The sequence below is a fragment of the Anticarsia gemmatalis genome, chromosome 4, assembly GCF_050436995.1.
Source record: "Anticarsia gemmatalis isolate Benzon Research Colony breed Stoneville strain chromosome 4, ilAntGemm2 primary, whole genome shotgun sequence".
Classification (NCBI taxonomy): Eukaryota; Metazoa; Arthropoda; class Insecta; order Lepidoptera; family Erebidae; genus Anticarsia; species Anticarsia gemmatalis.
Genome location: NC_134748.1, coordinates 3,712,459 through 3,738,387, shown reverse-complemented (window position 1 = coordinate 3,738,387; position 25,929 = coordinate 3,712,459). Strand labels below are relative to the sequence as shown.

Here is a 25,929-nt window from a genome sequence, read left to right as displayed (position 1 = left end):
TATTTTATACTGAATTAAAAGTAGTTATAACTCGTATGAGCATTTTTAATAGGTTTCTTAGAATCAGTACTGTATTCAACCATGCTTTGAATCTTAACTTTTAAACTTTCGTGAACCAAAGTCAGGGTATTATACTGAATCCCGTGAAGTACTGTGATTGATATAATAGTATGCCATCTTAATTAAAACAATTTTATTGCACTTTAGCTCTCACAATAATTATAAGAATTAATTATCCATAGACCTATTTTGCTGGTATTACATCTAAGACTAGTCCCAATTGATAAATAGAATCACTAGTATTCGATCTCTTAACACAAGTCTAATTAATAATATCAACAATTTTTTAAGCACCTGAGTTTTAACTTAAGATTGGTTGTAAGATACCTAAGTGTATATTGTATAAAGCAGTTGTTTACCTGTTCTAATGGAAATATCACCTATAAAGATATAAAATGTACGAGGTATCGGATATCGACGGTGTCCTATTTCAATCAGACAAGGGGATTTTCTGTTAAACCCCGGGTTCTACTTGAGCCGCCCTCAATTTGTTTTGAAAAAATACAAGCAATCTGCTGTCCACACTTTACCTTATTTTAAAACTATCCAATAGACGTTATAAGATGGGAACAACAGGTGTTAGTCTTGGGGCTAGTTTGAAAAGAAAATCGACTGCAAATATATTGCTAAATTGTTTGAACATGAAGTCGTATTTTTAAAGTAGATTTTTTTATGTACAGACATATTTATTTACCTATTAAAACTACAGAAATTTCGAGTAAAATATTGTATTTTTTTTTCTATCTGGTTGCTTTTTTCTCAATATGACTTCGGAGTTAATATTTAGCTAGGAATTAAAATATCCCTTTTAAATAATCTACGCATAAAGATACCAAAAACGCTTTCGGTAAATGCACATGTAATTTCTAAAATATCTCTCGTGAGACATACATTATTTAAATTCACACGTGCAAATACCAAACTATGTTTATCATCCATAACCATATCAAAATACCAAACGTATGCATAATAATATCTACCGTTTTCATACCTCAAATAACCCGAAATGCTTACGTTAGTGGCTACCCGCAATAGTTTAATGGGGTCGGATCCTGATTCACAATATATTCACATGATGATGTATTTAATATTGAATGTAAACGGAACACTGGACGGGTTGAGGGAAGACACGCATCGTTTGAGGGATAGATAAATAGGGCTGGGAGCTAGCAAAATTGTTTCATGACAGAAACTATATATATAATTCTATGTCAAATACATAACTGTTGTTTGTCAAGGCCTAGCTGTTGACATCTTCGTAGAACACAACCCATTTTGTAAACTTGCTAAGCCCATTCCGGTTGAACGTTTTAATTGCAAAGAAATATAAAATAAGTACAATAGTGTAGTGAGATTGTTACCCAGTAAATGCGATGAACACCTCACCTCAAAATATTTTAAAAGATTAGTGTTGAGTTCTCTAAAAAAATATCTTTTAAACAAAGCCAGTTTTCAGTTTCCGCAATTTTGAATTCCGTTTTCTTTCAGTTTTGTCTTTATCTCGGCTTTAACAGGTAACATTATGTATATTACATTTAAAGCGACTGGATTTTCTATTCACACTCAAGTAAGCATAAAAAGAAAAGGATGCGCGGGACTTTAAATGTTTCCTTTTCCGCTATCAGGTTAAAAAGAGCAACCTAACAATGTAAGATTAAGGTAATAAGGAAAAGTTAAGTAGTTAGTATAATAACATAACATAAAATTTTGACCAACGGATGAATAAATATAGTACCTACGTACATACAAAAAATCACGAATGTTCTTCATAGGATTTGGCAGGTAAATGTTATTATTGTCTTCGAAAAGATCTGGAAGAAAATGTAACTGTGCGTCATTTGGGAAAACGGTTAGTAGCAGGTAGCATTGCCTTATATCTAGCTTGTAGGCTAAGTATTAAATTTGTTCTTGTGATTGAATGTGAAAATAGAATTGTAAAAAATGTTAATTTGTTTTAATTTTTAAAGTCATGTTTACGTTCGTGACGGACTCTGAAACCAGATATTTTCATTGAAATAAATCTTGAAATATTTTCACATTTACATTGTTTTGTTCCTACCTTGTTGTTTTCAACATCATCTGTTATCCGCCCTTGAATTAGCATAATATAATTATAAATACATCGAAATTTTTTCTTCTACCTTATTTATTGAGCGTATTATTAAATTGTCGGACTTTCCGCTGCAGACCTTTTCCATGTAAATTCTGGTAAAAATGTCGACAGCAACAAATTGCAGTCGTTATTCACTGGTTAAGTTGTTCCATGCTACATGTTTTAAGTGTTTTGTATAATGAGAAAAATATTTTTCTAAAGAAGGGTTACAATGCGGCTGTTTGATGAAGGCATGGATACTCTTCCCATTTTCACCTAGCAATGAGTTGTTGCTATATTCAGACACACAAATTTAATCGGCGCATGTAAAGTATAGCTTTAATCTTGTTTAAAAAAAAATACTCAAGCAGTATTTTTTTTATATTTATCGTTTTTGACGACTCGATACCAATGCTGAATATCTATACTAATATTATAAAGCTGAAGAGTTTGTTTGTTTGTTTGAACGCGCTAATCTCAGGAACTACTGGTTCGATTTGAAAAATTCTTTCACTGCTAGATAGCCCATTTATCGAGGAAGGCTATAGGCTATATATCATCACGCTACGACCAAAAAGAGCAGAATACGAGTAAAAAATGTTACAAAAACGGGAGAAATTTTGACCAATTCTCTTATGTAACGTAAGTGAAGTTGCGCGGGTCAGCAGCTAGTGCTGAATATAGTTCATTAGTTTCTAAATGCGTCAGGGATTAAAGCCGGCTTAGCAAGTGTCCTTTTATTTTATGCAGCAACACAATTTTGTAGCAGGAAATAGTCACATTTTACATTCCGTAGAATCAGTAATTTTGTAGTAAGTATGCAAATTTTCAATCCCTAGCGTTTTGTGCGAAATTTCCTTTCAACATTTTATCGCTTTTAATAATCATAATGGCTAGTACATTTTCGTGTGCAGTGGATTTTGTCAGTAAACCTGCTTTAGAGCGCGCTTATTTTTAAGAAATTTCTGCAATTTACATTTACCCAAAGGAGCATATTATTTATATTTTTGTAATAGAAATATACTCTATAGAACAAAATATAAAACAGGCCACTGTACTGTGCTTGATTATATAGTAAGTAATTAAATCTTGACTTACACTATTTTTTTCGTAATACCTCAAACCTGCCTTTTCAAAAGGCGATTTATTATCATTACTTACATAAAGTTCTTTTTAAAAAATAACTTAAAAGAAAAGTTTGGATTTGAACAATCACTTTACACGTTTCTAACCATAAATGCTAAAAATAGAACAACATTTTAATAATAAATTAAACACGATACTTCCAAAGCCTTACATTAACACATAAAAGCATTTATTTCAATTTAATCTTCGTAATTATTTGTTCACACAGACTTTGTTTTAAATTATATAATTATTTGCTTTTCATTAATTACGTTGCGTGGTACTTGTGTATACTTTTGTAGGAAATTGAAAGGAATATTTTAATGGATAATTTAAATTCTTTACATTGTTCCTATTGCTGCTATTTTTATAAGCTAATCGTATTATTCTTGTGATTTTGTATTTTTGTGTAAGATAGGTTAAAAAGTTGGGATGAAGAAAAATATATAGGACTTTATCTGCTATGTTCCTAAATATTCTCCAAAATTGTATTGAGTGTTATGTACATACATATGCAGTGGAATACACATGATATAGCTCCTATTTTACCCAAAGGTGTAGTATGAAATACACCAACGTTTCGTTAATTTCGTAATAGAAGGCAAACCTATTGCCATGTAACGGGCTCTACCAAACTCCAGGCTACTATTGAGAAGTATTCTAATATCAATAAGAGCAAACGAATAGCACTTTGCCGAAGGCGAGTATCGAATCTGGGTGTCCAGCAGTCGTATCCACTAACACCTAGGGCCAGTCAGACCAGTGTTGCCAAAGACACAATATGTTTTTCAGCCTCGTAATTTGGTATAATGTAAAGTATTCTATCTTCTTCCCACTTAGAGTAAATAAAACGCAATGTATGACGTCATTCTGCTATAAAAAGCTTGGACAATACGCGCCTTGCTTGCAAAGTCAAGAAACAGGTCAGTTGCTACCGGATATTGAACTACCCTTGACATAATAAATATTACTTAGATGTGAGAATTTTGATTCAATTTAGATGTTTGTTCTTTCAAACTATGTTGGCAAAATGGCTGATCGTATGATAAAAATATAGGTAAGTTTTATTACTAAAGCAATTTGGGTTTCGTGGACCAGTTTATTATAAGTATATTGATAACAAACTAGTCCTCCAAATAAGAAAAAGAATACATATGGATTTGGCATAGCAAATAAATCAGCGTGACTCTCCATAGTCGATATTATCGAGTATCGTAGGCTTATTAAAATGTACTGCAAATAGTTCCAATGGCGCCCGCTAGAGGCGCTGATAAAATTTTCATGCAAAATGTTTCGATAGCGACAGCAGGTCGATAGTCGATAGTAGTACAAAATTGCCCTGTTGTTGTTATCACATTATATTTAACTTTTGTGTTGTATGTTATTTTCCGAAAGAAAAAAACGCTAAATCTATGCACTTAAATGCATTATTTTGTTGGCTCGACGCCTACTGTAGTTAGGCGGAAGGCCAAATAATCTAACACTAAGTAACACACTCTGCTTTGTTTATGGTGATTTAAAACTTAAAGCCAGCTTTATTGTGTTAATGGCATAGATACGACATTGACTAAATGCCACTTACCAAAAAAAACTTGATAATTTACTAGACCCCTAAAAGAAATTCAACAATAGAACGCACGATGGATACTTTTTTATTACTATATTGGTTATTCCAATTTCTAATTGGCCAGAAGTTAATTCAAAGTAGTTTGTCTTGTGCAGTAGCTTTGACTTTTACTATAAGATTTTACTGTATAATGTGGTTTAGTTCGTGTTATTGCTAAAATCATTTTATTATTCAGATACTAAACTCCCACGTGAGCTAATCGTCAAACGTCATTAACTTAACAGACTTTAGTAATAACACTTTTACATTCAATCCAGACGTCTAAAATACACTTATTCGTTTAGTCTAATTCCATGGTGAATTAAATTCAGCTAATAAATCATTGTCGACCCGCATACCAAATACCCGAACAGTCCCCATAGAGTACCGGATGGGACAGCCCAAACCGCATGTGATCGGTATTCCCGTAGAAAGCCACTATGAAACGCTAGCAAGTAATAGATGAAAATTCCTTCTGTAAAATTACTGTACAGTCAAAAGCAAAAATGTATTCACAGTCACATTTTCAATCAAACATTTTCGCAAAAAAATACCTTTTAAATTGTAGCTTTTACAGTTCACCAACTTGGTACAGAGCCTTAGCATGGATGATTGATCTTAATTGTAATGAACACTGGTGTGTTTTTCCAAAATAAAGCAGTTGTATCAGACAATTCAACGTCTGTTGCATAAGCCTGCGGAAATTCTGCGGGAAAGAGGCATACGCCTCTGGCAGCTGTGAACCTCGCGTACAAGACTCACTATAAAATTTTAGAACTTTAGACATATTATATTCACAGTGATCGTAAAATTACTTTTAAGTCAACAAACAATAGTATTTTTACTATTTTCATTGATACAAATGTAAGAATGTATTCATATTTATCCTTGTGACTGTACCTTGCAACTTCGCTGGCGCCGGCTACTTTGTTTCATATTTCAAATTCCGATATCGTATCGACATGAAACGTGTTCCATACTCTGGACTTTATAAACGAATACAAGCGAGAAAGCTAATTTAAAATTCAGTAGGAGTTGTACAAATATTTTTCATTATGAAAACCTTACATTCTTAATAACTGAGCAATAGACATGGTATTGCACTGTTGAACAAAACTATGACCTCCATAAGGGTAACGGAAAATATCGGGAATATTTTGCCGTTCTAGTGTAAACACTAATAAGGTGTAAACTTATTACTCGTATTTAGCTGTAAGCGACGGACTCTAGACTTTATTAAATGTTATTTTGTTTAATGCAATTAAGTTCAATGGATTTTAATACAAATATGATAAAAAGTGAAAGTATTAAAACATTGTAGTCGCGCTACATAAAACGTTACATAATATCTAACAGCTAAGCAAAAGTTTTAACGAAGTTACACACGCTATTAGCATTTAGCAGTAAGCTCTTTCAGTGCTATTAAAAAGCGTGAGTACAGCAAAAACTAATTGCTAATAGGCTTTCAGGCTTTTTGTAAGTATAAAAGCAGTACTTGAACTAAGTATAATTGATACTTCACGTATTTATAGAAAACATTAAGTATCTATGTTTAGCAAATTGAAAATAATTGTAAAGGAAAACAAAAAAGTGTTTTCGCCGTTTCTCATTACTTGTTCGTGAAGTTTCCTTTGAAATCAGAAGAAAGTTTTATGTGACATAAAGCCTTCAATCGAAGGGAAACTTTGTATAGGTACTTAAGCATCCTTCGAAAGTAAAAGAGGTTTTTTGGAATATTCTCTAACCGAGTTATCTGTTTTCGTATGTACGTGATGTCGACTGAAATAAAATTAGCATTTATTTAGTTTTGAATAAGATTGGCTACATTTACATTGATTTATTGGGAACTAAGTTTACTTCTATTTCGTAGATGAATAAGAGAGATCTGGAAAAACGATCCAGCCATACATAGCGCAGTTAGAATTTCAGGGCTAATGCCCGGTTTCTGATTCATATTTAGCGGTAGTTTATCTATTCAAACTGTTTTATATGAGTTTAAAAGTTATTGAATAGATAAACTACCGCTTAATGTACCTCAGTAACTGAGTAAGTGACATAAAAATGATAAAGTATTTTTTATATATATGGAAAATTGAATAAGTTAAAAACGATTAAGTATTACAAATTCAACCTCTTTAATAATAATGTTGCCAACAATTGTGGTAAAGCCACGAGTAAAAGATAGTACTTATCAGAATTTATAAAATAATTTTCCAATACAATATTTTACAGTAAATTCGACAGAGGTTTAAAACAAATTTATGTAAGTAGGAAGATATTTATTACCAAAATTAACGTACATGTTTAAAATTGCGACATTAATATTTAACCAGATATTTAAAATGAAATCGAAGCATAAGCATGTAAAACATTCAACAATTTAATTTTACCCTGGTATCGTAGCATGTATTTTAAAATAAATTCATAATAATTATCTTACTTTTCACGTTTTAAACACAACCCTTACAGTTTGAAATTAATCATGGCTGGCGCTAACGTTTTGCTGGCATTCTATCAAAGATCGTCTAATATATTGATCACATCGTACAAAAATATAGGACCGCTCGAAAAAATTACATGAATCAGGGTAAAACAATCGCACCAACTGTGGCATACAGCGCAAAATCATCGGACGTCGGCCTGACGGTCTTCATGTCGTAATTTTACGTAATTTTCGGGTCTATCGCCCTCACAAATGGAGCGTGTATCCCTGGGACGGAATATCAATGCTCCCAACAATTTTATAAACCTATTTTTAAGACGGAAAATGTCCTTCGAGTTTTCTACGCATATTGAATGATTAAGCATATTTTGCGCGAAACCCATTTTCGATATAGCACTTACACTAATTGATTAATGGCGGCCGCAATAATCAGTGGCCGTGACCAGTTAGAAGGTGAAAATATTTTTGAATTAATTAGATTTAAAAAGTATTTCTAGATCATAATAACAAAATTCAACAGTGACAAAGTCTAACTAACAAACAAAGAGGAAAAAAACTAAAAGAATGATACACTGAGCTCACATTACAACGTCACGCGGCTGAATTACATTCAGACTAACTTTTAATTAAAAACCGGAAAAATAAAAGGACGCAAAACCTGAAAGGGATGTTCGTACAAAGACTAACACTGCACCACCCACGGACTTATTTAAATACATTCAACGAACTAAATTAAAAGGCAAAAGTCACAAACAAAAACTGAGCGGCTCACGTTTATGCGAAATCAGTGCTCTAATTCAGATCTGGTGAAACATCCCCGTGAATACTTAAGCACTGCGGCCTCGGATTTGGCAAACATTCAGCTGGTGTTCACGCCCGTCTGATCAAGCTCGACCTGACGCCACTCAATAAATAATTACTGGTACCCAATGAACCACTTGTGAAGGACGTCAGTGGATACCCGTGGTTTAGTTATAAATTGATATCGGGTGTCGACGCCGTCGGCCGGTTCCGGCTATTAAGACGCTGTAGCTTCCTTAATTTAATTGTTCAAGACCTCTGTTGCCGTAAATCTTGTATGACCTTCGTCCGAAATACAATTTACGTTTTCGCTCTCATCGAGTTTAAATTATTTTCTGCCATTAATAACACATTTATCATTGTTGGGAAAGTTTGTTGGTTTTATCAATTTTTGGGCAATTTCACAGCGATTTATTCAAATATCGCGTCGTTTCTTTAATGAAACATATTTGAATAAATATGAAATTTTCTAGTTTAAATTAGTTTCACACAAATTTAGTTTCCAATAAAGTCAACATTATGTTTGTACTTATATTTACTTGATTCATGTATTTGCAATAGCGCAAACCGCATGCTAATATTGTTAACAGTTTCAGCTGAATCGTGAAATTTATTTTGCAATCAACATGTTGGGCTGTTTGCAAAAGTAAATGTTAATAGACTAGAATAATGAACTAGTCACTATGCAAAATATTTTGCATCGATTATACCTAACAAAAAGAGCACAATTTGGCCGAAAATAGTAAACCAATAGCAAGTATTGATGTAGCTACGTTTTTCACAACACTTCAAACATCTCTTAGAAACATATTTTACGTTGAAAGTGTTCGTTAAGCTCAGTTAACTTATGCAGGTAAGTTTAAACTCGGAGGAGAACTTCGAAGGCCGTTCACCGTATCATTTGTGAAGATTTTACGCTTAAGCGAAGTTAAAAAATCCATTTCGCACTAACTTTGTCTATAATTCAAGAGAACGGAGCCATGTGTAGGAAGCAGGCAGTACTTGGGCGTACTTGCATGGATTAGACACAGAACGCCGGCATAAATTAGCCAAATCCCCGAAGAGGGAATGCCGTGACAGAAACAGTTGCATTTTCCCTGCCAAGTTCTAGCCCGTATGTTGTATGAGCACAGTGAATTAGTACCATGATTGCCTTTCTTGTTCATCCCAAATAACAGAGAGAACGAAGAACAGATAAAGTTTGGTAATACTTTGAGTAGATGAGACAGAAGTTACTAAAGTATGTACAAACAGAAAGTAATGATACTACGTAAGACGGAGCCAATGTAGGTAAATATATGACTGTAGATAGAATCGTATGGTACAAGTTGCCAAGTATTAGAACGGGAACAGAGGTAATTTTATCCAAACCAATTTTGACAGAAGTTTTGTGTGTAATTTGTATTTTTCAATCAGGATAATATAAAAATACAGTCAAATGTAAACTTTATTGGTGTCAAATACTTTTGTACCTGTTTTAGGATGTTTTATGTTGGATTACAACAGATCACCTTCTCTCGGTTTGTTTCAAAACATAGTAAAAGAAATCTCGATAAAACTTCAATACCAAAAAAGCGGCCAGTTGAAACCTAAAAATAACCACAAAAACCTGTAGGTTTCAACCCGTCCTTTAAATGTTAAACCACATCGAATTTGTCCGAACGCAAGCCGATCCATGTATTACGTCTGTCCAAAAATAAAGGTTCTATGTTTTCCAAATCTATACATATAAAACTCTTCTGTTACTGAGTGACTAAAGGAAATCGCACAGCCGAAACTAGTGCGAATAGGAAGCTAAAATTTGACTACATGTCAAATTTTAGCTTTCAGTGCTTCTTGAAGAGTGAAGGTGAATAATAAGTTGGGATTTTTGAAAATTTCAACCCGAATCCACATGGTCCAAGCCGTGGGTGGAAATCCAATAAAAAAATCTAAATTACCGCTGCAACGTACACCGGTACAAAATGCAGAGTGACATATTGATAGATACGGAAATAAAACGCCCAATGGCGCGGTAACCCGATGTTTTATTGATAGTTCCATTGGTTACACGCGTGCATTTCAAATCATTGAGGAGATTGTGAATGCATAAGTGTTTTCTGTTTATTGTGCTATGTTTAGAATGCGTCTTTGTTTTTTTTTGTTGATCTATTTTAAGGTGATTTAATGTGGTAAAGCTTGTAGGAAATGGAGATTTAAACTGCCTGGGTGTTGTGGTGTATTTTGAATCATTTCACTTACTTTAGCTAAACTTTTTTGCAGACATGTTTATCCCCAACATGTAACCGTAAATTAAGAAAAAAACTTGTTCGTTGTTATTCATGTACGTACATGAAAAAAACATGATACTTATAAATAAATCTCCCAAACAAATAAAAATAAATATCATTGGACAACTCACACACGGTAATTTGATTCCAAACTAAGCAGAGCTTGTACTATGGTAACCAAATAACTGATAAACATACTTGTATACTTCTAAATACATACTTATATAGATAAATTGACATCCAGGCTCAGAACAAGTACTCGTGCACATCACACAGAGATTTGTCCCGGGTGGGATTCGAACCCACCACACGCGGTGCTACGTTTGTTGCGGCGAGGTGACCGCTTAAACCACTCCAAACGTGCAGTTAAAACAACTTTTATAATATCATAGTCATTTTTAATTTCAAATAATAAATATCATCTAACATCATCAACAACAATTACATATAAGTCTCAGATAGAATTTTAAATGCTTCGTTTATTTGTCCCGTGTACTCTTCAGCAGGTTGATCGTTCTTCACAATCCACGTCGAGCCGCTCTGTCCTTTGTCGATCACATCCAGAATACCGGTCACTGCTGATTCCACCCTAAAATGTAAATAATAACGCTGTACTTTAATATTGTGGATATAATATGTTTATTGAAGGGAAAATATTTTTTTGAAGGGAAGGGAAGTCCCCAACTCTTGTGCCATGGGCAGTGTTTTAGCATGTTAGTTGCATTCAAGGCTTAACCGTAGCCACATTCTGGGAAGAGACACTCGCCTAGCAGTGAGATAGTAAAAATAAAATGTAATGGGTAAAAATAATTATTATAATTTCGTTCTAAAGTTCAATTCCCTTTTTGCCGTTTTATAGCTGAAACATTCAAAAATACGTTAAGTACTTTCAAATACGGTATTTCGACTCGTGCCTATAAATACGGGGCTTTACGATATTCAGACTTTTATGCTTTAAAGACTATAACTTCAAAATTTATTTTGCTATCCTCGGATCTCATATGCAATAAATTTTAGACGAGTTATATTACTTTTCACTTATAAATGTTCGTCTAAAATTCATGTTGTTTCCAAATCTCAAACAATTTTATTCCAAACTCCAAGATTTAACGCGTTCAAACTATCTTCATTAGAAACATTAAGTTTGTCTGGACTATGTTACGGTGCTCTTTAAGTTCCATACCAAACTTGAGAGTAGCTCCAGTAGTTCTGCATACATCGCAGAATGGACGCCTCGCCTCCGAACTTTATTAATCGAAGCGAAAACGAGACTTGTTTCTCCAATAAAGCTTTAAATTTTCCAATAGTTATTTAATTATATTGGGAGTAAAGGGGCGTTTTTACTTTGTACTTGTCTAATTAGGTGACTATAATTACGAGTGCCTTTGATGCCCAGTTAAATTAATTAACCTTTGTGAGGATTTTCTGTCTTAATAAAGATAGGATTCTGTAGACGAGCGTAGACTGCAGACGGTGATGACAGAATAGATGAATCTGTCACATTTCAAAGGACTTAAAGGCGACTACTGCATTCGTCGGTGGTCTCATACAAATTACTACAAATTAATCAACACTTTTATATTGACCGCAATGTCACCTCTGGTCGTTACCGTCTGCTGTTTAAAGTTGTTCGCCGTATGCTATCTTAAATCGTCTGTTACTAGAAAAATGTATAAATAGCTTTAACTATACGATGTAATATTACCCATCAAAACAATAGATTAGGAGAATGACTCAGAATCTACACTAAAAACGTTATCTTTGAACTATTCTTACCTCTGCCTAACTGATACTCTTGACACCAGCCTATCAGCATCCTTGTTCAGGTTCTCCCAGTTGCTTCTATTCAGTATGGCAGTGTCCGTCGGTCCGAAGCACACGGTGATCACGCGTACCCCAGTCTTTGAATATGGTTCCTCAGACTAGTGAAATAAAAATGATGCAAATGATAAAAAAATAATTAGATTAGGCTATGTGTTTAATTTCATGCAAATAATTTCTCCCTGCTAATTGTAAGGTATGTAAATATGCTACATATGTATGTAGGTATGTTTTTCCAAATACAGGTGGCAGTTCCAAATAGAGGTACAATGCAAATCGTAACTATAATTTGCCATTTGTATTGTGCCTCTATAAATAAAATATTTACGACGAGAAAGATAAATGAAATTGGGAAAATAAAATAAATAAGCGGTAAACCGTCGGTAATTTATAAAACCTCGCATTCGCAATTAATTAATTTTGCAAGCAAAAATATTGGTCTCATTCCTGAATCGTTAAGGGTGCATTTTTAATTGAATGATACTTTGCGGTCTCGGGACTTTCAATCCCTGAAGTGACTGTTATATTTTTCGCTCTTAAATTATACAATTAATAAATCGCAGCGTAGGTATCAGTGTCCGAAATATCGGAAGTGGGAATCTTGCTTTTGGAACCGTAACTACTGGTTAATATCGAGCAAGTTACCAAATTTATTGGAAAAAGCCATTAACTCTTTTCCCAACCCGGTAGTAGTTCTGAAAATCTCGTAATCGGCAGCCACTACTGCATGGTACATAGTATTCAACAACTTCATGAACCACCCATAAAGACAGTCCAAACATGAACACATTTTTCATGTTAATAATTTTGCTTATGTACCGATTCATTATGTACCGAGTCCTATCTGGCAATCAATTGCATTGATACTACGATACAGGCAACGCTAACTATCATGGTTTTCAAAAATATTGTACACCGGTTCTTTCATAATATTAGGTCGGGGAAAAAGTTTTTCGCATTATAGTATGTATGAACTTGTAATAAAATCTATTCTGTACACAAAAAGCTCGATATTTGGGTACCTCACGAGCTCACTGAAAGAAACCTAATGAACCGTTTACTCATTTGTGATTCTTGAGGGCAAAGAGATTTTATTACAAGTTCATACATACTAAAATGAGAAAAGACTTTTTCCCCGACCTAATATTATATCACAAAGAAACAACAGTTCCGTTTTACATAAACACAGACTTATTTGTCGTACTTTAAGGAATCAACCAGAAGAATAACTCACTCCTAAAGCCATACTAAACTGCAACACAGCAGCCTTGGTAGCAGCATACACTGGTAGATGAGTCCCGAGGTGGAGGGCCAATAAAGATGATATGTTGAGCACGACCCCGCCGTTACCGCCGTGGTCCACCCCCATAACGCGTAGTGCCTTCATCGTACTGTTTACTACTGCAGTCTGGAAATGACGGGGATATGTTATAGCTAGGAAATCATGGCAGGTTTGGTGAAATGATTTGTGAATTATTAGTATTAATTTTCTATAGTTTAATAATTTTTTAGGCATTGTTTGAAAATCATAAAGATTTAGACAAGAAAGTTGTTATTTTCAATCAGTTTTTTTTTATCATTTGCTAACTATATTGTGCGCGATTTAATATACCTACTTGAGTATCAAACAATTCGTGTGAAGCTTATGGCAAGTGATCATAGCTTTTAGTTGATATTATAAGCCTTGACAATGTAAAGTAAAATTTTCATTCAATTTTCATTTTCATTGTTAAAACATATTGAAATAACTAGGTTTCGTGTGTCCAGATATTATCATGATTTAACAAGCCAATCTACTCAAGTACCCAAATGTAATTAATACTATAATAATACGAATTGAATCAATGTTATTAGAAATAGACCGCACACGTCGTATTCAAGAAGATATAATAGACTTAAATAGACTAAGTCTCAGCTTTATGAAACAGAGTAAATTATATGCTAAAACTCTATCTAAATTACTACACTTCCATATTAAAGCTAGAATTCTAGAACGTTCTATTAATATACTAAGTAATATAGTAATAACACCTACAAGTTACACAATAATGGCTTCAAAATTAATAAAGTTCTGCTTTGAAGTGACAAGTTACCGGCTCTTATTACTTTGAAGGATTACAATAGTTGCTTATAGATATTCGAACTTGATTAGGAAGCGTTAAATGTATCCGAAAATCAGTAAATATTACGGTAGGAAAATCTACTATCTCTTTTCTTGAAGTACAAATTGTAAAGAACAGCACGATAATATCATTTGGAAGTAACTGGAGCAGGTGTATTGTATCTATTGAAATGTATAAGAATGCAACAACTAATTGTCATCACCCTACATAAATCTTATGTTGCTTCATATTCAAAACAATGCGATAAATATAATCTTGTGATTATTGTTTGATGTAAATTGATATTAAAATTTGCAACAAATAAAGTCCTTTACACCTTTCTCCTGCGAAAGAGACTAAAGACGTACTCACATCAAATAAAATTAGTTTCAATACTATGAAATAATTAGGAACGACCGACGGCTTATTGTTCGAGACACTGACTTATATTCAAGTTGAAGTTTCAGTACACAACTCAAAGTGGACATAGTATCAAAAAACCTAATCTCGCATCATTCAAAATACCTGCTAAAATGATATATGAAAACAATGATGCAACTTCAGCCATTCTGAACACGAAACACATTCCGTGTCTAATCTAATCAAAGGCGAAACTCGGGTTAACTCACGCAAGAACTCGTAACTTACAAAATTAATATCGACCATCCTCTTGTATGTTTTCTCGTCAATGCTCACGACTGCTGCGTTGTTTATTACCCCGTCTAGTCTTCGGTACTTGTCTAATATTTGTTTGTATGCATTTGCTAGCTGATCTTCATCTGAGATATCACATTTGATGAACTTTGCCTTGAGCGCCCCGAATTTGTTGAGCAGTTCATATTCTAGGAGGGATCCTTCACGGTCTACTATGTCGAGGAAGGCTACGTGCTGAAAAGATAATGAGTAAAGTTTTATTACCTCCTTATTTTTAACACAAATTTAATTGTTTTAAAAATTAATGATGGTTTATGATATTGTTTTCAGTTGAACTTGAAACTCGGCACACATATTGCGTGCAATGTCACCTTTTTCAGTAAATTCAATAGACTATTGATAAAGTGAAATTGAATTGACCGTAAAAGAACATGAAGGTTAAAATGAAGATAATTTGCTTTCTTCAATTAATCTTTATACCAAAACGACTACTTGTATAGGACATTTTCGGTACTAACATACGAAAATGTCGAGAATACCAAATTATTTATTCGTATAAGTGTACCTAGGTAAAATGGTTAATTAGTTAAGATTTTACCAAAATACTGTTCCATTCAAGTACTTTTAGAATATCAAAACTAACTCGTTTCAAACAACGTTAATGCTATAGGTAATGGGATTGCCTCTAAAATGGCGATAGGATTTAATGATTCATCAAACAAATTGTTCTATTCTATTTAACGGCACTTAAAGTAGATTCAACTGTAATCTATTTTAAATATCATATTGAAGTACATTTTAACTAAATAGATACTTTTATTGCCCATTAATAATAAGGTGTCTTTCAAATTAAACAAGTGGCTAGTTTTACCATTTCTGAATAAGAGTTGAAAAGCATTGCAGGTGGAATTATGACAGTTTTTTTGATACTTTTGCTGTCACTTTATTTATCGGATAAGTTATCCATAAGATGTGAAACTGGTCTTACCTAAACATCATTTGCTGTTATCTCAACTTTATAGCTATCATTTCCGTCATTCGTATTATTCTAAATACAAAGTCTCAAGATCTTTTATTCTAAGTATATTTACAGAAGTCTTCAATACTTTCATATTTTTGCATACCGATAACTTAAAGTTGTTCATAACTTTTGTAACCGCATTCCCGGTACAGACCTTTTGGTCACAACGTACAGCTGGGGCCAAGCAAAACAAAATGCAACATTTTGTTAATTAAATTATACGACAGAGTCCGTGTGTTTCTGAAACTGTTGGAAACTGTGTACAAACTAAAATATTTGTACAACAACTTGTTTGATTTGGTTTCCATATTTTATATCGTGTCTGTTTGTCCTTGTTATTCGTTATTGTAACTTTGTTTGAGTAGACTATCGATTTATGTAATGATGAATGATGACATGTTCGTGTAATAAAAATCTTGACTATCATCATTATAAGGAGTATAGAATACCTACCTCTTTTCAATGAAAGTAACAGCTATCGACAGGTTACTATCCGAGCTAATAATAGACGTAAGAACAAATTTTACAGCAATTTATTAGTGACCTATCTGAAGGTTAAAAGAGTACACATGAACTTCGAAGATGAAAAAACTATAAAAATTACAGACGACATAATTATCAAGCTTTACGAACAATTGGACCCTAGGATCACTGTCATGACAAGTTGGCAACAAATATTCACTAAACCATCACTAAACTCATCACTTTTACCCGTGACGACCCATCAAAATAGTACCTACAAAATCAACAAACACCGTTCAAATAGCACTATCTATAAATAAACTACCAGGCTACCATAAAACACAAGAACCTTACCCTAGCATTTTCAGCCAACAGCGCTCTAACGATCCCAGCGCCTACGCCAGCCGCTCCACCGGTCACCAAAAACACTTTATCCTCTACACATAAATACCGTTTCACTAATTCCACAGCCATAGTTCAATCCGAAACGACACCGAATGAAAACAATGTACACGTTATACCGTTATCAAACTAATTTCTTTAGCTGATAGAGAACTTTATCAGTGCGATAAGAGAGAATTGAAATTGAAAACAGTTATTGATAGTGCATTTAGTAATTATTTCGAGTTTATCTTTGGTTTTGGTATGTGATTTTTGAGGCTTGTTGCTTTACTACAGTGAGCTATAAATGGATAATAACTAAACGTAATGTAGCTAATTTTGACATTGTAAAATGTGCAATTACTTTATATGTATATAGCCTTGTATAGTTTTTGCTGTTAAGGTCTTTATTGAATTAATTAGAACCTCGATAAGATTGCTATTTGTTAGTAATAATAATAGTTGACATTATAATATTGTTTCTATGTGTAATAAAAGTAACAAATTGTTTAAAATAGTAGTATTATAACAAGAGAAAGTAAAAATATATAGGTATTAAAGATTGCGTTTCAAATTTATCCAAAAATAAATTGCGCTATTCCCAAACTTATATCCACGGATTAGTATTAGCAGAGTTTGATTAATGATGAATAATTTAAAGCCGAAATCCTGGGCCAGACTTTGATTGACATTAACAGACATTGTACTACACTTAAAAGAACTTATAATTGAAATTGTAACCTTTAATTAAGCCTCAATAGTGAAATGAGTCTAATAAGTGGAAATTGTTTTAATAATTTATTGTTCGAAACTTATATAATTAACTTAAGGAAATAATGTATAAAAAGGTAAGGAATATTTTTACAAAGTCGTATTTAATAGGTAAACGATTGTGGGTGTATTCTATTAATAAACTATTGTTGAAGAATGATACTGTCTCTTTGATGTCACTATATTAACCGAGACAGTACAAAATATGATGTGTATTATTATAGTGTTACTACATTCCAGGATTACGTTAGTTTTATAATAAGAAAAGTAATAAAATCACGCTTTTTTTTCTCATAGGAGTGGGCAAAGAACACCACTTAGTTCGATCTTTGTAGATATTATTACTATTAGGTACTTCTTAATATTACATTTGTAATAAATAACGAAATGCAAACACTAATACTTAATTTTCAATTTTTTTTCACTCATACTGTAATATTTTTCACATTGTTTTATTACTCTCTAGCAGCTTAAATACTGAAATTTAATTTCCCAATTTCGTAATTTGCGGGCAATCTACAAGGCTGTAATAATATCCAAGTGCTCACGATCTATGGTTCATTTCTCGTCGAGAGGTTGACGCGGCGAGGCTCTCGAGGGCTCCACCCATTGACTACGCAACAATAACGTCTAATAGCAAGCCAGCTAACGATGCTTTTCTCAACCTTTTTTTAAAAAGATTTCTATAGGCTAGGGCGGTGAGAGCATGGGGTTTCGGCGATGGAGTATTAAAATTTTGTGCATGCTGGAATGCTATGAACCCTCTTCAAATATGCGTACGTCGTGAAACTATTTAGCAAATTTTAATATCAACATTTTTTGGTTATGAAAGGGTTGAGGTAAAATTATTTTAGTCAAATTTTATTTTAAATTTCGGTTGCTTTCTATAATGTAAAAGCAGGGAAAATAATTACGTTTAATTGATTTCACAAAATACAAAATTACACAAAAAAAATAAACTTGAACTCAATAAAATACTAATTAAGAAACACAAATTTGAAAACACTAGGCATATTTCGTAGAACTAAGTTCCGTAAAAACGAATTTTTAAACCAACCCACTCAATTCCACGAAATAGCGTGTTCAAGTTGCCGACGTAACGTTTTTATTTCCACACATTTACGTTACATAGCAGTTTTATTTTAATTATTTCTGGCTCGTACATGACCTCTTTATTAACATGAGCCGCGAAATAATAAAACGTAAACAAAAGGGAGCACTTGACGGGAGGAATGCGAGACATGACGGCTATGCGAGTGGATGGAACAAGTAAAGGACAGTTTGTATGTGCCAGTAATGTAGGCAAGTAGATAATGTTTTTGGGTTAAAAGTAAATTTCGTTCCCCGTAGCATATTGTATTTTTTTTATAGAACAATGTTTTTTATTAAACGTAGATATTTTGTATAATGAGACACAAGGCAGTTTTTTTATGGCAGTGTCTAGCAAACAGTTGTATTAACATTTGGTATTAAATAAAACAATGAAGCCCAAAATGCAGCAATTATCATAATGTCTTTGTCAGATGTTAGAAACCAAGATAACATTATGTAAAATATAAACCTGGCTATAAAAGAGTCGACAATTTTTTTTCGGTACCCATACCGACAATAAATATAATCTCGTAACTGATTTTCAAATCTCCTAAGCGGTGAACAATGATGAGTCAATAAAAACCGACCAATCTGATAGGCAATCTTATCTATTACTGTGGCAATAGATTATTTTAGCTAAGATAAATCCTTCTTTACAGTTTTTTCCGTGTTCTGGATAAACAGACGTCCATTACGTCATATTCAAAACAAACTCCTTATGTTGCTATATAAGTACAGAAACATCCAAGTTCTTCGAACTTTTCAAAGCAAAAACCTCTTTGCTCTTTACATTAAAAGCAATACGCATTTGGCTTATTACGATTTTCCATTAAACAAGGAACATTATACCTACAGCGGTATAAAGGATGTCCGTAATCCCGGATAGCATAGCGGATAGCAATAAATATTTTATGTTAGTGAAAAAATCATTGGACAGGGATAGAGTTACACACTAAACTAGTGATGTTATAAATCCAAGTTATAGTATAGCAGCGGCTCTCAGTCATAAATCGTATATTTTAGGACCCACTGCATGGATTACCAGTCGTAAATCTTTTTGGTAGAAATCCCTGAGGGATCGAGATACTTATCTTGTGTAGCTTGCCGCAGAAGGTGTAATATTTCTTCGTGCAATTACAGGTGATAAAGTTATTGCGGAAGATGTTGGAGTAATTAGATGAACAACGTTTGCAGTAACGTTGTACATGTTCAGACGTCTGACTATTCTATTACTATGCCTCTGAGAGTAAAATACGAAACTCAACACTAAAAAGCTTTCTATACCAAGACTTTTTTAAATGTAAATATTTAAAAAAATATAATTATGTTAAGATGAATGTTCTCTTTTCGGAAGTTAGTTAAAAATAGAGATGAAACGAAAGTGGTTATAGCATTACCCTTTACACTGCAACGCAAATAACAAAAAAAAGCAAAACATTCCATAAATCTTTTTACAACCCACATTTTTCATCCAAAGGTTTGAACGTTACGAAAGCTTTAGGCACTGGCCATTATACTTTAGTAAGTGCTACAAGGAAATAGAAAAAAAAACTAAATACAGTAGCGGGGAAGCGTTTCAACGGAGCACAAGTCAAACAAAGCGGAGGACTGTGGGTGTCCTCGCAAACAAATCTCATACACTAGTGTTTAGGGCTGACGGAAATTAGAATTGTTTAGTTCTAGATTAGTTACTAAGGTTACTACTAACTTTCTTAAGAAATACCTACAACTACAACTAAGAACATGAATTACTTTGGTGCATATGAAATGCTATCCATAAAATTAAAAAAAACTCAGTTTACGAAAGGGTGATCAAGAACAACCTGCAGCTCTGTTTTTCGTCTTTATCAATAATAACCTTATTTAGTAATTGTATCAGGGCTTAAACTATTTGTAAGTCAATCTCTCGAAACGAATTCGATAGGAAAGTATCGAAATTCCGCCTATATAGACTAGTCATTAACTAGAAATACCCAAATAATCATGATAACTTTGGTTAACGCTTCCTTCATTAACTAAAGTGCTACAGAAGTAATCTATTGGCGTATTGGTTTGAAATTTTGAATAGTAGCTTTGATGCAGCGACTGGCATGAGAGGATTTCGGGTGAAATCCATTCCAAATAGCGAGATTGGGAAACAGCAAACCCAAAACCTGACGAAACACTACAGTGAATGATTTAATATTTAACATTTTACCTGTGAATTATCGACAACTTAAATATCAAAGCCACTCTTTTACTATTATTGCACAATTACGTTAAAAACCATTGATTACTTTTTACGCAAAAGTGAAAAATCTATGAATTATTTTACGTTACAGATTTTCGAAATTTAACGTCAGTATACCGTTTACTTAATTCTTAAAATTAAATCAAATCAAATAAAAAATTTACTCGCTACCATTTCTACATTCGCATTTTAGCCTCAAAGGTCTTATTTTAAAATTCCAACTGAAATTTTCGGCATTTCCTTTCCCGCAGCCCTAAGCGAGTTGAAAAGCCTTCTTTGTCCTTGCCGAAGTGAGACGCGCAAATACAAAAACGCAACACTCCGTATAATGCCTGAGGCCTTCCCAAGTTTTATGTGAACACAGGAAGAAATACTATAAACATGTAGAGAAAAAGTTTTTAAGCAAAAAGTTTCAGTGCATAACGCTGAGAATTTTGACTGCGAAAGATTTCGAGCGCTTCTGTAAGTTTATTTTTGAGAAAAAGAATTTCAGTAGGTTTGTTGTAAAAGTAAAAAAGTCACAAGAAATTACAGTCGCGGTTGCTTTGCTAACTCTTACAGAATTTTAGGTTACAAAACATTAACCAAAATTAAACGTAAAAAAGGTTTCACGGCCAAATTGTTGAATTAAATCACTACACTACCGTTTAAAGAGTAAAAATAAGCAGATTATAAAATAACTGTTTTAGTACAACTTTTATTTTCATTTCACCCGTTACCAAAATCATAAGCTTTATACGTTATTCATCCATTATTACACTAAAACTAATTCATCAACTACTACCACTTAAAACACAATTTAAAAGTGAATTACATAGCTATATAATGTGCATATTTATACCTAGAATCGCTATGAAAACTAACATAAACCTATTCTCTTTTGTAATCTACAAACGTATGCCAGTTAAAACAATAATATGATAATAATTCTATCTCAGACTATTTCAATAAGAAACAACTACGCTTACATTTGTTCGGTGAGTTCTTGGATGGTAATATTTACTCGCGTAACCTCACCACTGAAAATTGCAGGCGCTGTGGCATATAACTTACATTTAGGATTCATACTAACAAAGCAAACCCAATGTGGCTGATCGTTTGTTGACAATTGTTTTGATAAAGACATGAATGCGCCTTGAAAATAAACTAAGAAAAGTAATCGATCGAAAAATTTATACAACTTTATTTGTAGTCAAATTCAATGATTTTTGTTTCATAATATTGACAATATTTGAAAGTAATTAACATAGTTTACATTTTATTTATTATTGTTAATTAGATAACACGCTCAACAAAGTAATATTTGTGGTTAATTTACAGCATATTTTAAATTTTCATTTGGGTGCAGCTTTCAGGCTACACACGTTAAATAAATTCTTTTTGATGTGAACCAAAAATAATCTCATTGACATACTGAAATAAACGATTGTAAATTTCAGCGATGATGAATCTATACTAATATTATAAAGCTGAAGAGTTTGTTTGTTTGATTGTTTGTTTGTTTGTTTGTTTGTTTGAACGCGCTAATCTCGGGAACTACTTATCCGATTTGAAAAATTCTTTCAGTGTTAGATAGCCTATTTATCGAGGAAGGCTATAGGCTATATAACATCACGCTACGGTCATAAGGAGCGGAGTAGCAACGAAAAATGTTACAAAAACGGGGAAAATTTTGACTCATTCTCTTAAGTGACGCAAGCGAAGTTGCGCGGGTCAGCTAGTTTAAAATAAGTGTATTATTCTTTCAATACTTGCGTTTATTACCTACTAAGATAACATCTTTTCGCAACGTGAGAGAAAATCATATACACTTTTAAATGTAACAAAGGAGATTTACAATAAAGGATTGATAAAAAAGAAAATACCACGAAAGTCTGCCTAATGTGTACGTGTCCTAAACCGGTAATATTTACTCAGCGTAACCTCGGTAGTGGAAACTGTAGGCGCCGCGGCGTATAATTTACACTTAGCACTTCAGACGGCTCGGTTCGGCTCGCGGTTAAAACACTGCCAAGTGAGGACCAACCTATTTTGAATATCATTTGAATAGAATTGTCTGAAAGTTTATTCAGATTTGCTTTTTATTTACATTATTTATATATGTATAGACACTAAGTAAATAATGAGCAGTAAATAACGCGTATGCGCGTAGGTATGACCTGTTGAAAATTTTAGTTTATGTGAAAGTAACTGATGCGTTCCTTATGCGTATCAATAAATTAATATAGTTCATCCTTTTCCATATCTGAAAACCTCCGAGCTTATAAAGATAACGTTTTGTTAATATTATAAACTGTGTACAATTTTGTTTTTTACAAATATAATACAACCTAATAAAGCATTAAAATCCCAGATAAATAATTAACATAACAAGATCACACGTTTTTCCTTCACCTCAAATAAAACAAAAATGCAAATGAAGTGTGAAGCATAAAGCTAGTAACAGCTTGTTCAAACAAGTCACTGCAATACTTACTGACACTGGTGTGTAAACAATTCACTCGAGTACTTACACCCGACAGATGGCGTGCCGGTGCAAACACCACGAGAGCTCTCCAACACTAGAGCCAAAATTTTAAACGTGTGAATATTTTATACTGGGTTGAGGTTTTTTGGAGAAAAGACGAGGTAAATATGAGGCTTGAAGGATTTTTTGGGAAAAATACTGTCTTGGTTAGGATGAGAAACTAAATTTGTTTCCCTATTTCTTTCGCACGGTGACCAATTATAATCAAATGTGCACCTAACTTAAGATCCTAGAAGAAGAATAAAATATTATTTTTATAATATTATTGTGTAAATATCCGAATATGAAATGCTAGTTGCCTGCAGCTTTCTAACAAAATGGAATTAAAATCGGATTATATAAATTTCGAATATATGTATTAATTCGTTGTTGAACTTTACTGTTTTAAAGGATATTTAAAATATGGCATTAAATAAATATTATCTCTCTATTTAAATAAAAAGTAAATGTTATACAACCTGTAATATAATTAACGCACATCCTGAAATTAGTTAGTTCAGAATCGGTAGCTGAATCTATCCCACTTCTTTCCAAAAAAATTTTTTTTTTTTAGAAATTCTTGAAAGTTAGTAAATTGTAGACATTGTCTTCAAAAATCACGTTTAAGTCATGTTTAGGTAGATACCTAGGTAGGTACGCCAGCGCTACTCGTGTGCGCCTGTGCGTGAGTGCGTAGGTTTATTGTGACCATAGAATTTGCGGGATATTTTAAAAACAATATGTTCCATAAACAATATCTACAATAATCAAATTATTATACTGATGCATTAATTGTGAATTAAAAAGGATTTTCTTGTTGGGGTGTCTGAGGATGTGCGTTGTTTCCGTTACACGTTGTATAAGCGGTAAAGAAATCGAATAAGTTACGTAAAATATACATATAACTGTCTCATCCCTCTTAATCAGTCTTCTATTTTCCAACAATTGTCAAGACAAACCAAGATCATAGCCAAACATTTTAAATTCCAATCACAAGTTTGGTGTATTGAGTTCGAAACTAGAGAAACTAGGGTCCAACAAAGAAACAGTGATTAAAACATGGCGGCCAACTCTGTCCAAGTTCCAGATAGGTAAAGTTGTAAGTTGTTGATGTGGTCCTAATGCACGGGTGAGACTGGATGTGTTTGTTTCTGTGTTGTCGTAAATTAATTAGGCAAGGATGTTCTTGTTGAGGAAAATTCGGTACATTTAATCAATTGCCGAATTTCTTGTAGCTATTTATGTATAAGAACATTAATTTAGTGTGAGTCAAGTTAGTATATTATATAAGGTATGTAACAGTACCTAGAGAATTTTAACTTTTCAGTACAAATTTTTATTTGTGCTGAACATTAACCCAATGGCTATTTTATTTTGCACTTTCATTTTTGTTGCTAAATCAATGGCAGATAAAATATCTGGCTTTTCTTTTCCAAGGTGCCAACAACGTAGCAATTGTTACATAATAGTAGGTATACGATAATTAACGCGAACATGCATTTATCTTAGAAAAAATCTAGCCGTGGTTACAAGCTGACCCTTACATTATTATTAAAATACAATAAACATCCAACGCGAAAAAATACGATGCACGATGAACGATGAATTTGCAACGACTATCAGTTACAACATCATTCTATTCTGAATATTATTAAGTCCAACAAGCTCGTTAACTCCTAATATAAACTGCTTTGCCAACGCCCACAGTGTCCAGTACAATGAATGCAGTAATACGACAATATTGATGAGCCCTGTCATTATTCGTGAAAGCAAATTCAGCGCTGTATTCCCCGAAGTGATCTCTCGATCCGGAATAATCCGGATAGTCTAAAACAATCGGGTATCCAATATGAATTGTGCATGCTATCTCTAGTAATGACTTCTGACTTCACTGCGCCACTAGCGCCTTTATTACATTCTGATCGGTTTGATATTGTTGCTGCGATAGTGAAATTTACATCCAGCGTTGGATTAGAAGCTAATATAATGGCTTGATAATTGTCTAATATCTATTTACAATGGAATTAAAGTGACTGTGCATTTTTCCTCGGAATGCTCGACGTTTCAGGGCAGGTTGGATAGGTAGATGAATGCTGACTAAATTGGTTATATCGTTACGCGTTGCCTTCATACAAACATACACTTATTAATATTGAATTCCCAATATAATAGAAGAACAAATCAACTCGTCAATTTAAAAAGACTATAAACGTTTTTGAAATTAAATAACTCAGGCACGTTCCGATTTATGTGTATTAGCAAAATAATAACTTATACAAAAATATAGGTGCCTACCTCGAAAACTTTACACACGACATGAAAGCGGAACTATACTAACTAAAGTTAGTAATCAGCTGAAAGTTTGACATTATTTAGACGAAGCAAACTCGACAACACATTGTCGAAACTTCCCGATCGCGTGTGCGAAGTATGTTTGATCAAGATCTTTGCAGAAGTTAAACCTAAAGTACATTAATATAGTACCTATGAAC

General features: G+C 33.2%; 2 protein-coding genes across 3 annotated transcripts in view; one reads left to right on the top strand and one right to left on the bottom strand.

The window, feature by feature from the left end:
* The window catches only part of LOC142972249 (uncharacterized), a 139,026-nt gene that overhangs the window by 97,871 nt on the left and 15,226 nt on the right, over window positions 1–25,929 (top strand). The gene's annotated exons all lie outside the window — the stretch shown is intronic.
* On the bottom strand, window positions 10,782–16,972 carry LOC142972248 (15-hydroxyprostaglandin dehydrogenase [NAD(+)]-like). The gene is made up of 5 exons (XM_076113181.1): window positions 16,812–16,972; window positions 14,969–15,208; window positions 13,453–13,626; window positions 12,174–12,319; window positions 10,782–10,986 (listed from the first exon to the last, which is right to left on the bottom strand). Exons 1-5 carry the CDS (start codon window positions 16,929–16,931, stop codon window positions 10,839–10,841), a joined length of 828 nt encoding a protein of 275 aa, XP_075969296.1. The 5' UTR covers window positions 16,932–16,972; the 3' UTR covers window positions 10,782–10,838.